This window comes from Pyxicephalus adspersus, chromosome 5 (assembly GCF_032062135.1).
Source record: "Pyxicephalus adspersus chromosome 5, UCB_Pads_2.0, whole genome shotgun sequence".
NCBI classification, from domain to species: domain Eukaryota; kingdom Metazoa; phylum Chordata; class Amphibia; order Anura; family Pyxicephalidae; genus Pyxicephalus; species Pyxicephalus adspersus.
In genome coordinates this window covers 126,179,611-126,193,244 of record NC_092862.1, presented here as the reverse complement: position 1 = coordinate 126,193,244, position 13,634 = coordinate 126,179,611, and the positions used below count along the sequence as shown (strand labels likewise).

Sequence of the window (13,634 nt, the reverse complement as noted above, 5' to 3'; positions counted from 1 at the left end):
GGAGCGAAAACCCACTTCAAGCTTTGGTTACTACAGTCATTGCTTTTCACCTTGCTATACGTAAAACCTACGGCTGTAATTGCCGGGAAGGATAGCAGTTAGGAATGTAAAGTATTTCCTACAGGAAGAAGAAATAACCATTTGCTAAGAACACATGGGAGAATAACATTTTTACTCCTTTATGTCTTTACCAATGCCATTACTAGCACTCAGGTGAAAAAGTGCCATAAAAATGGACAAAGAGAACGGAATCTACATACTCAATGCTTTATTTGGAATCCAAACATAGCAGTAGTACAGCTAACATTGGCTTTTTTGCCAAGCATTAGGCCCAGGTATTTTACCAGCCAAAAAAAGAAGTCTCACTCAGCATTTTTTGACATTTTTAATATGGGGGAATCCTTGAAATAACTTTCAGGTCTTCAGGGAACCCTTTCTATAATTACTATATCACAGCTAATAGTATATTAGTGTGGTGGTCAGTGGGAAGAATATCACCCTTACAGCCAAAAAGATCATCTGTGTCACTAAAACGGAGAGGCACAAACTGCTCATTGTTCAAGGAATACCTAGCAATCTGGAGGAACCCTAGGTTGAAAAACACTGTTCTAACCTGTAAAATACTTGTGTACATGTAAAAAAAAACTGTGCCTGTCAATGTCTCTCCACTCATCTGACTGCTTCTATGAATAATCAATGAAGAACAGTTAAACACGGTAGTTTTCTGGGTACGACAATGGCAGTCCTGTAGAGTCAATTGATAACTATCATCCTACAAGACATCTCTACTAACCAGTCATTAAAGCAGAAATCATATATTATAAAGTGGGTTGCAAAAACAGCATTTTTTTAATTTGGACATTATTTGCAATTTTTATGTTTTATTTATAGTAAAACAAAAATAAGAATTCTGATAAATTCTTATATTCAATTAAATTCTTATATTCAACTAAATTACAAATTTTCGCCTATACTAGACTAGAGACAGAAAAACAAGGGAGGAGCAGCGTGATGTCAGTGTAGTGTTATAAGTTGTAATGAGGCAACCATTGCTGAGCCGTATGCTTCTATATTGTTTCCATCACAACAGTCACCCCGCTCCGCCAACAACGATTCTCATCTGATTGTTTTATTTGTTTATTCCTCAGATGCTCTTTTAGGTAAGTATGACCTTAGCTGTGTATTTTCTTTACCTGTTATATTTAATGGCATCAAGTAGTTTGACTTTGATAACTATCATTTCTTGTTTGGTTTTAGATTGGAATGAAATAAACCCATAATGAGTGAGAAAAAGCAAAAATATATTTTGCATTTCTTTAGTAAAACCAAAGATAATGCAACTAATGATAATAGTAACAATAGTAATACTTCACTTAGCCGTGAGCTGATCAATAAATCAGAGCCTCCATAGTCCTTGTCAGGCACCATTAAGGAGATCATTATTTTACAAATCTATTTATCTTTTTAATAAAATTCATATTAATGGTCCGCAGGATTTAAAATGATGAAATCAGTGGTCCGTGAGGTTCGAAAGGTTGGTGACCGCTGTTATAAAGGATAATGACAGGTCCACTTATGTAGGAGGATATTTGTGGTGGCCACATAAGGGTCCATTTTGCATCTTAGGAAAAAGAAAATTGCAGCCGGTACATGTATATGTCAGACACATGAAGGCTATTTGTGTACTTATAATGCTGGCTAATGAAAAACTCCAAATGCTTTGACCACATGAGATGACTTCTCCTGCCAAATACTACGTTTAGACACCCTATAAACTGCAGCTGGAATATCTCCTAAATATTAGACACAAGAACAAACCAATCCACAGAGCTTAGGAGGAAAGCAAATTCTATCCATACTGTGAACTTTGTGAGAATGATTTAAAATGCAAATTATTCCTAAAACAATAATTGCTGCACAGCACTCAGTATCAGGCTTTTATCGCCATCTAGTGGAACTGCTGGGTACTACAAATTCAAAAAGATTTTGCAGAGAGACCAAGAGAATGTTCATTTTCAGCAATGACTATTGTATTGTTATATAATAAAAGTTTATACTAAATTCATATGCAGTATAAAAATGTGGTATTCACCTTGCTACTTTAAGTTGAGAAATCCCCCATTCCCATTTTTTAATTTAGGTGAAAATCAAAACAATAAATATTTGTTTCTCCTAGAACACAGTGTAAACTTATATAACTCAATATTTCTTTGCAAATATATTGCAAAATAGCAACCCAAGACTTTACCTATTTCACTACATGGATGACATGACTATGGACTTTGTAAAGCATTGCGTAATGTTGGCACTATAAGTACTTTTTAATATTATTAACAATAATAATAATAATAATAATAATAATAATAATAAAATACATACTACACAATCAAATCTATGAAATCAGAGGAAAAATTAGGCGTAGATAATGCATTTGTTTTCTTTTTGAATAGTGAAGGGTTAAAAGATCTGTAAGTTTTTATTGCTACCTGTGCCCAGACTATTGTCACCAAGACAGAAACTTAGGGGAAGCCAATATTTTTAGCGGTCATAAGAATAATTGGGGGAGGGGGACTTTTCCAGGAACAATTATCTGGGATGAAAATATAATAACTAAAGAGAAATTTCTCCTGATGTGTCTTTAGGACAGGAAGTGATGGGGAGGGGGGACTTATCGCTTATATAGGAAAAGGCTGACTTTATAGCTTATAATAACTGGGTCCTTTGTTTAGTTTTCAGACTGGCTGGGTGTTGTGTCCACTGGCTTTGAGCAAATTTAGAAAGCTGCAGCATGTTCAGCCTTTTTATTCATTCAGAAACACACAAAGCAACACAAAACCCTGAAAAATAAGAAAATCGAAGCTAAGCTGAAAACTGTCCAATTGCTTCCCAGGATAAACAATTTTGCAATGTGTTTCAGATGCTTTAAAACAAACTTTTCTGAAGTGTACCTGTAGCAGTGGAGAACTGTAGAGCTTTGCAGGACTTAGAATTCGACACACTGTATGACCACAAGGTGGCATTGCCCAGCCATCCTATTTCTATTCCTACTTTGAAGCCATCTAATACAATATAGGCAAAGCCATCAGATACATAACAACTTTTATTTACACACACACACACACACATCTATTCCTACTTTGAAGCCATCTAATACAATATAGGCAAAGCCATCAGATACATAACAACTTTTATTTACACACACACACATATATATATATATATATATATATATATATATATATATATATATATATATATATATATATATATATTTATTCAAAAGCACAGATGACATTTTCTGTCCTAAAGATGCAGGATCCAAAAATTTAAAATATAAAAATACAGGAATAAAAAAAAAGTGAAGGTGGCCACAAGGGGGCGTGTAAGCACCATCATATTCCTGGACCGTCATATTCCTGGCATTACAAAACTCAGAACACTTCCTTATAAACAGTACACCTGGCACCACCCTATTTATAGGTGCATTACCATAAAAAGAATAAAGTTATATTTTATACAAAATTAGTTTTCCAACAACTCAGAAAAAGAAACATGCATGCAAAACACAATGAGATGTTTTACAGTCGTTACAGACGTATGCAGAGATTCTCACGACTATATGACACCGCAGTGACCCTTGATATTATTACCGCTAGGCAATGACGATAGGAGATTACAGATGACATTTCTCAGCCAAAGTATGCCTGAAAGTATTTGTGCGTAACATTTCATACCTTGTACTTGAGTTGGTATTATTCTGCACAGAGATTTAGAAGTCAAAAGCAAGAGAAATATTTTTTTAAGTGTTTAGAAAATGACAACTGGGCTGGGCCGACACCACTGCACCAAAATGATAAGGATTTGGAATTTTGGCTGCCATTTTAATAAGCACATGTATATAACTCAGTAAGGTAAATCATTGTTTCTGGTTTAGCATTATTGCTTCCTAGGTCAGCTTGTTTGTGCCTGGACACATAGGGCCTGATTTATTAAATCTTTCCAAGCCTAGAGAGAATACTCTTTCATCAGTGAAGCTGGTTGATCAAGCAAACCTGGAAAGGATCCGGTCCAGGATTCAAACCATTTGCTAGCAAATGTCAAATGATTTAATGAAATCTATTCCAGGTTTGCTGGATCACCCAGCTTCACAGATGAAAGTGTATCCTCTACGGCAGCAGTCGGCAACTGGTGGTTGGCGAGAAAATTTTTGGGGTCTGCGGCTGGGAGGATGCACCAGCAACAGGCGCGGAACACATCCCTGTAAGAGTCCCAGGCTCGGGGAAGTGGGCGGGCTGTGTCCCTGGGTGGGGTTATGCAATGATGATGTCACTATGGAGGAGGTTTCTTCCCCTTTGATTGACACCTGGCTCCCCATGCATGCACGGTCAGGAGCCGGAGGTTTTAGTGATCCGTGGAACCAAAAAGGTTGGCGACCACTGCTCTCTGGCCTAGGAGAGCTTTCATAAATCAATTTGTGGTCCATTGAGGAAGCTGGAGGATGAAATGAGACCAATGAGAAAGTGAATTGATAAAGAGGAGCATTTACTTATTCAAAAAACTTTGCATGAGACTTGTCTACCTGTCCTCTGTATATATCTATTCCAGCTGTGTATTTAGCGAATTGCAGGGTGTTGCCTTAATCAAACCACTTTAAAATCTTTCCTTGCAAAGTTTAACTTATTTTTAAATGATAGATCATGGGAGAAATATTTAGGCTGACACAGCTGCTAAACTAACTTTCTTTTTTGCAATACACCAGGTCACTGACCCAGAACAGGTATGTAGAGGACGGTGCTATGGCCTTCCTGATCCATGTATCACTCATGTGTCACTAATGGCCAACTTCCTGTGGTTTAGGGGGGTCTTGTTAACTCAGGTTAATCATAAGAAGGTCATGGAGAGATGGTGGCAGTCAGACATGCAGTCATGATTCAACAAAGTAACGTTGCTGGTCATTGCATCGTGACATTGGAAGATATTGGAGCAGGTAACGGGAGGCATAAATCAGACACCTACAACAGCAGAGTATCAAGGAGAAACCCATAGCATTTGAACAAGATTTTCAAAGTTGTCCTATCTTTGCTCTACCAGATGGCCCACATTCACTGGATTGTTACTCAATCTGATCAGTCACATTACACAACTTATCTGCTGCATACAGTTTACTAAAAAGTTTATGTCAAGCTACAATTGTTTTGTATAGAGCATGAAAGGGTTTAACTCTGCAATCAGGTTATGTTGTGGGCTGCATCTACTAATGAGATTTCCTTATACATCCTGGCTTAATGAAACAGGAAATCTCTTACAACAGGTGGAATTTTCGATTATCTCCCTAAAAATTTCATTGCGACAAAAAATTAAAAAAAAAAAAAAAAAAAAAAAAAAGGTAAAAAATCTACCCAGCAAAAAAAAAAAAATAAACACTTGACAGAGTTTAACGCTTCTTTGACTCTGCATACATTTAGGTTGCCCTGAAAAGCAATATGAAACATCAGTTTTCTGATTTTCTTTACAAGAAGAGATACTTTTACATAAATATTTATGAAAGTGAAATCACAAGCACCTGGTCCTCTGATTGTTCTGTGAACCGCTGAAACCTTTAAATGCCATTTTCACTTTTACTGACACAAATGACAATCTACCCTTTCCACTTGGCTGCTTGTACAAGGCTCAGATGACTATCAGCTGCAGACACACTATTCCTGGCTGCGGCGTGCCGCTGCTTCTTACACGCGGCCCACAGTAGCTGGCGGCACAGATCAGAGACACTGAATCCTCAGGAGAGATGGAAAGTGTTGTACAAACAGAGATCCCTCAACTGCTGGGGAACCACAAAATACATCGCTCACTACCATCTTCTTATTCTACGATCTTTAGGAGGACACAAGTGCCTGACAGCATCTGCAGAACTTCCCAACAGGCAATAACACACCTGAATGAGAACTACAAATCCCATTGACCCATTAGACTCGGCAAATAAAAAAAAAAAAAAGGGAAAACCCGAAACACTTTTGCTTTATGGCATGGTGTCCAGGTCTAAGGGGATATAAGGACTGACGCATGGCTGCACAATTTTTATGCTATTGCTGAGTAGATTTAGGCAATTGCTGAACACTGTATACTCAATAATGACAAAATATTCAGTAAATGGGTAACCAGGATTAAGCATGGGATAGGTTGAGGTTGTTTGAAAGACCAGGCACATATTTTGATAAAGAGGAACCAAAGGAGACAATGAAGTTCAAACCATGACAACCCTGCAAAAGGAGAACTATCATACCTTGTTAACATATACTTGGTCAGATAGCTAAATGGACAACTATAAAGCAATTAGTTACTATGTAACTTGTGATCAGTAAAATCCCGGGGATGCCAGAAACTGTCCAGCAGCTGCCTTTACAGGTTTCGCTTCAGAACTTTTGGGAGCTGGGTTGGAAGAAGCTGTAGGCGAGTGGTGGCCCCTGTATTGTAACCCATCTTTTCAGTAACCACCAAAAAACAGCCGGGTAGCTACTGAAAAGTACCATGTGGTGCACCCAGCTGGGGAGAACACTGCTTGAATAAGTAGCATCAAGGTTTAAATAAACTTGAAATTAGCAACAGTGTTCTATAGAATGGAATGCAGCAATGCAAAAGCTGTCCTGTTGTGTGTGTGTATAATATATACAGTGTTCAATAATTTTAAATATAAGCCAGGTGGGAAGATATTGTAGGTGGGTGGCCATAAAAGCCCCTGTATTGTGACCAAACTCTTTAGTAACCACTCAAAAACAGACGGGTGGGTGCTGAAAAGTGCCGGGTGGGTGCTGAAAAGTGCCGGGTGGTGCGCCGAGCTAAAAGGGGCTAAGGATAACACTGTAGTGGATGGTTCCTTTGCTGCCTGGATTATTCCTTTGGGTAACCTTTCACACACAGATACACATACAGGGTTCTCCCCAGGCCCTTTTAGCTGGGTGCACCACCTGGCACTTTTCAGCACCCACCCGTCTGTTTACTAAAGACTAAAGAGTTTGGTCACAATACAGGGGCTGCCACCCGCCTACAATTTCTTCCCACCCGGCTTAAAAAAATTTCTGGGTTGAGCACTGTGTGTGTGTGTATATATGTATGTATGTGTGTGTGTGTGTATATATATATATATATATATATATATATATATATATATTAAAAATAAGATATAAGATATACTGAGGGAGAGAAGGATAGCCAGTGTAATATCAGGTTGTTGTGTAAGATCAGGTTCCCGAGTTTCCCAAAGCTATCCAGCATGCAATGTCTGGGCCCCCATGCCAACCACTAAGCTATTAATAAATATTATTGGGGTAAACAGGTCGATAAAAAGAGGGGTTTCAGTTAATGGGTAAAGTACCACTATCTAATCTAACCAGCATAGGATGGATACCATAGATGGCCTGGCAAACTCCAGAGGGAAGCGATTGATTGAGTACCAGAATTCCACAACCCCCTGTGCTCTACATCATGTACAAGTTGCTAAAGTAAGAATAGTGTGTGCTGAATGTCTAGATAGCACCGAGGGGATGAATAAATGAGTATACAAATAACGGTCAGTTATACTAGCAGCCAGGAAAGATGACTATTCTATCACCCCCACAATAATATCACCTTAGCATGACATGGCATGTTGACATGGCTGGGAACATTTAACAAAAATGATGAGCAGAAAGAAAAGAAATCTATTTGTTTCCCAGGATAACTGGATTTATTCAATATTCTGGTACAAATATCTCAACAAGCCTACGCATTACAGTTTCACTTGGGGAATCACCATGTAAACTTTATTCACATCAACAAGTCACAAAGCCATGAAAGTTATTTTATTAGGCACAATGACATTTTCAGAAGTGCAGATTTTTTTATCGCTATTATGTGGCACTTAATGGGTTATTTTTATTTCTTGTTTGATGTTTGCTTGTTCCAAAACCAGTGACAATCAAACTGAATATACATGAAAAAAATTTTGTAAAGCAGGGTAGCCTTAAGTTATAAAATCAGCCCAAAGGATGAATATGTCAAATAAACATATGTTTGTGACAAACTGACCAATGTAATCAAGGTAGACATCTTTAAATAAGAATAAGCCCATTTAAACTGATCCGGTCTTGAAACTACAATTGCCCATAAAGCCTATTACCTGTAAACACATTTACCTCTCCTGCTGCCCACCCAGCAGATGAACACTGTGATCCAAGGAAATCCTTAAATTAGGTATTTTGCAGAAACTGACACTTCTAGGTGTACTGATAATCCCCGGCAGCACTTATTGGTTCAATCTGCCATTACTATGTTCTGTAGAGGTAAAAAGGAAGAACCACAGAATTCTACAGTGGAACCAGAACACCGCCACTTGCGGAAGTGTCAGCTTCTGCAGAAGACTTTAGCATGGATGTCCCTGGATCAGAGCTGCATTTAGTGGTGTGAAAACTTATTAAGCATGAAATCACAGCATAAAATGATATACAGCATATACCTGTACACCACATTTTAAGCCCCATTCAGACATCAAATTACTGTCGCTGGAAAAGATCTTTTGTGAGCCTTTACAGTGACAGTTGAATGAACGATTGCTGTACACAGACTGCCAATCTGTTCTATAGAAAAGGAAAGGGGGAAAACGAGCAAGCAGTACCCTATGACCCAATCGGTCATTTATCAATCTGTCAGGGTGGATTGATTAAAAAAATGTGTTGGGTGACTGCTGTACACACACAAGATTTTTAAGTCAAGCACAATCATTCATCTCGGACAAGAATCATCTGACATACGTAGCTTTAGGTGTAATTTAAGGTAATATGCAAAATAGATAAGGGTAGACAACTCTTATATGTAAAGAAAAAATTATTTTATTTTTTTTTTTTTTTTTTTTTTTTAAAGGAAGCTTTGCAGGATTAAAGGCAAGTGTAATTTTTTAAATTTTGGTTTTGTTCCGCTTTAAACTGGTGGTGCCGCCAATCAATGATGACAGCAATCTGCACAGTATCATTAGTGTGATTGTTTTTGTTTCATATAACACTGGGTAAACTGAGTCTGTTGTGTCTGCACAAACACTAAATAGGAAGTGGGCCCATACCTTGAAAACTTTGCATAGTCAGTTGTTTCAAAAATTCCCGATATTCAGGTCTAGCAGGGTACAACAATAAAACAGTATTTTTCTCTCATTTCCAGTTTGTCAGGGAGAAGAAAAACTATTCAGTTTGCCAATGATGCAGCATTATTTCATGTTAATGACTCAAGAACAAAATCTGCTGCTCATTCTGTGTGTTTTTAAGACGAATGAATGAACAACGTTAAAGAGATTTTCTATTGGGGTTTCTTGATGGCTTAACTAACTTAAACCACCAACAACTCAAGGTCAAAATATCAGTTTTGGTTGGCCTGAACACTGAACATTGAAAAGTGCTCCAAGGCTGGAGAAGATACACTTTCAATCCGTGAACCTGGGTGATCTAGCAACCCTGGAATGGATTTCTTAAATCATTTGCTATTTGTTAGCAGACTTTTTAATTCCCAGACCAGATCCATGTCAGGTTTTTTTGATCACCCAGCTTGACTGATGAAAGTGTATTCTGTCCAGCTTTGGAGAACTTATAAATATAAATACTAATAAATCAGGGCCATTGTTTTACACTAAGACATGCAATCCATTTTAAATGAGCAATCAATAGACTGCAACTCGCATTTGAATTTTTAGTTTTTCTTTTTTTTTGCACCACAAAACTTGGATAGCTCACATCTGTATTATGCAGTTGTGTTGGGATGTGTAATTGTAACATTTTCCACAGCCTTTATGATTTTATTATATATTTTACAAAAAGTACACAAAAGTAGTTGTTGCCAAGATGCTTCTGCAATACTAAAAAACAAGTTTAGAAGAAATCCTACAACTAAATGGAAGAAACGTGTCAGCTGCTTTGTAGGCATAGTGATGGCATGGTTTAGTGTTGTGGCATTTGTCATGTGATGATTCCTGGACACTCAGTGAAACCTCCAGGGAACTCATGTACATGCTGGAGAGGACATGTGAAATGGATGAAGTTTCACAAGCAGATCTAGATCACATTACATACAGAGAACCTCATAGTAAGGATAACAACAGTGGATTGCTCCAAGGTCTAAAACCTGAGAACTACTATTACCAAAACATTTCCTAACAAAAAATTAGAATTCTGCAGCCTGTGGCATAACAGCTGCCTCAAAACCAATCTGCCTAGCAGGTGCACTTTAAGGGCCTGTTTTTTCTAAAATCTTGGCTATTTGCTAGGATTTATAACATGGGCAAAATAAACAGAATCCGAATTACTATCCATAGGACCACTACATAAAATGAGCAATATTTTAAAATTCTTGTGCAAATCATTAAATTTAATCAGAACACAATGGACCAGATTTATTAAAGGGCTTCAAGGTTGTAAAATATAACACTATCAGGGGAAAACCTGGGTGACCCCGCAAACCAGTCTTGGAGAGCTTTAATAAATCAGGCATTGTGTGTGTGAAAATGCCATAACTTGCAATGGCATGATATAAACAGGACAAATCACAAATCTTTATATATATTATAACCTCTGCATAATGTCCAATCAGTTCTGCCCTTACAAACGAGTGCTGAAATCATCAAGGACATTGTGCTACATCGTCAGGACATTTGCAGTCAGTCCAGTGGCACCTTAAACTGAATCAGATGCAACCCTTGCAGTGTTCTCCCCGGACACTTTTAGCTGGGCACACCACCCGGCACTTCTCAATAACCACCTGGGTATTTTTGGGTGGTTACTGAAAAGTTTGGTTACAAAACATGGGTCAGTGCTTGCCTACTGCTTTTGCTCACCCAGCTTAAGAAAATTTCTGGGAAAATACTTCCATGGGTGTATTATCATAGCACTTTCTGTACTGTGCCATATGGTATTTATGATTTCACTGAAATTGATACATTTCTCCAAGCTGTAAATTTCTGGACCTGTCCAACCTTGCTTGATAAATCTACACTTCTCCATAGCAAAAACAAGCATTCAGTGATTCATACATCTACCTGTATTACCCCACTCATTCCACAGAAAGGAATCTGGCAATGGAACAGGAAAGCAGAGATTATCACATACCTGATCCCAAGACATGCAACCGTGGAATTGAAACAACCACCTTAACCGACTGCTGAAAAGTTAGCCAGTGAGTTGTGCTGAGCCAAAAAGCAATTCCCTCCTGGTAAACTATACTTACTGGGAGAAAGGAAGATATGAAAGAGACAGACCCTCACCTGCTTATTTCCTAAGGATATTGAAGTATTGTCTAATATGAAACGGACATCCTAGTGAAAGGAACTGCATTTACTGCAAAAACATGATGAGTCTCGTAGCTCCCTTGGCACATACACACAGTAAAGGTTGCAATGTCTGTGATATGATTGCTCCAGGAAGCTTCTGGCAAGTGGACTCTTAAAATTGTGGATGAGATATTTCTGTAGACCAGTACACATATAATACTGCTGCCATGCTTGCAGAATTTGGCAATTTTGCACAAAATATCAGAGAAGTCTGCAAATATAAATGTTTATTGAATGTGTTAAGTGTAAAATTATTGCTATTGGAGATTGGTCTTTAAAGTGACCTCTTTTTTAAAGAAACACGGAAGCCATTACTGCTTACCCTCACAAAACCTACGCTGCCTTGATGGTTGAGCAGCTTCAACAGTTTGAGTCACCGACCCAAAATCCATTCCTAAACTGGCCAGGGACAGATGCCAGAACACAAATACCACAAGACAGGCAATAAGCTTTTCTAGTAGGATTTCAGCAATGGCTTCTTTAAAACTATAATCTCTCATAAACAGAAAGATCATATGGTCATAAAAAAACTTTTACTACACACTGCAACTGCTGAGTAATCAAAAGGGAAAATATTAGCAATATTGCCAAACTGAATTACCACTAACTCTATAGCATACAGCTGGGTTAAGTCAGGAGATTGACACTGATCTGAGCTTAAATGTAGCCAATATTTCAAGGTGAACCTGCTCACATAAAACTATATTTTAAAATCAGCATGGATAAACACCATATAAAGTTATTTAGTACATCAACTGCTGTAAGCTAGAGCACTCTTTACATGAGACAGACAAGGTTTAATGCATAAAGCGGTCAGGTTATAAGTTAGAAGGTTTTGGAAAGGTATATGCATAAAATCCTAAGGCTATCAAAGTACGGCTCAACATTCTAGGACATTGGCAACTATAAAGGACCAAAGGAGAGCAACAGTTGGCTGTTTTGGGGACCATTGATGAAATTCTACTATACCGGGGTTTTTGAACGAGACCACCATCCATGACCAGACTGGACTTTTACTGTTATATCTGTCTAACTTGCTCAAAGTATGGAGACAATTAAATTTTATAGAAATCAAAAGATTTCAATACATATATAAAGCAAACAGCAAAAGAACGATTTCCTTCAAGGAATTAATAATATGGATAGTTTTGTAATAAATTGTAGACTTCATTGGTTGGTTTCAGACTTACTCTATCTTTGTCATCAGCTACATCACAAAGAATGTCATCAAGGTCCAGAATGCCGCCATCACCATGTTCTAACCGGTGAACTACAATCCAGTAGTTGGGGTCCTGTTAATGAAAAATAAAAAATGATTATCATCATTTCAATATACATTGTATATTATACGGCCCTCACAATAAACTATATACAGCAGTCTCTGACCAAGTGTAGCTTACTGTCTTTTATAGTCATTCAAGCACCCGCTATGGGTTAGGTGTTCATCAATTTAAGAGATCAAGACTCAAGGTCTCCTTTTGGAGGATGGTAAGGAGCTCATATATGGAAGGTTAAAAACTGACCCACCATCCCAGGCTTACAGGTAACATTACCTGTAATATCCTGCTTTATACACCCCTTCCAGCAGCCTGTAGAAATGTCATGAGTGCACTTTGCCTGATCAGATGAGTCAAATACCGGTTACCCCCCTCCATCACTGTAGTGTCTCCTGTTGGTTTTTTGTTATGACTTAGTAGTGAGGTAGGAGCAGGAACTATGGTATAGGAAAAGAGAACCTGTATATTCTACACAAAGAGAAGTATGGCATGCCTTCTGTGGCCAGTGGAGAAGCAAATCAGTGCTTTTGCAGGGCGTTAGTACAAGTGAGTGTAGGTAAATAAATGCCAATCACACCAGTGTTCTCCCCAGCCCCTCTTAGCCGGGCGCACCACCTGGCACTTTTTAGTAAACACCCGCCTGTTTTTGGGTGATTACAGATTGTTGGGTCACAATACAGGAGCTGCCACCCAGCTTATAAAACTCTGTTTTGAACACTATACACTATGAGCACTAAATCTCAGCACCGACCTTACCAGTGCCAGGAGCAGAGAGACGAATATTACCATAGTACAGATCTGTAAGAATCTTTAACAATCAACACAACATTAATCCAGAAAAGTCATGACCCCCACCAAAGCTAGACACATGTACTCATAAGAGAACATATGGAGAACACAGACGCAAGTACAAACTATTTATACTTTTATTATAAACCAAAAAAAGAGTAAACCTATCATTTGCTTTCCCAAGTTCTGCACAGCACTCGTTTCCCTCCAAGTTCTACAAATAAAGACGC

General features: G+C 38.1%; 1 protein-coding gene across 11 annotated transcripts in view; it reads right to left on the bottom strand.

Moving 5' to 3' along the window:
- PARD3 (par-3 family cell polarity regulator) overlaps positions 1–13,634 on the bottom strand; it is a 387,075-nt gene that overhangs the window by 318,779 nt on the left and 54,662 nt on the right. For all 11 annotated transcript variants that reach the window (XM_072412641.1, XM_072412646.1, XM_072412650.1 and 8 more), the window contains exon 2: positions 12,529–12,630. In XM_072412641.1, the coding sequence (XP_072268742.1) occupies positions 12,529–12,630 (102 nt within the window). The remainder of the gene's footprint in view (positions 1–12,528; positions 12,631–13,634) is intronic.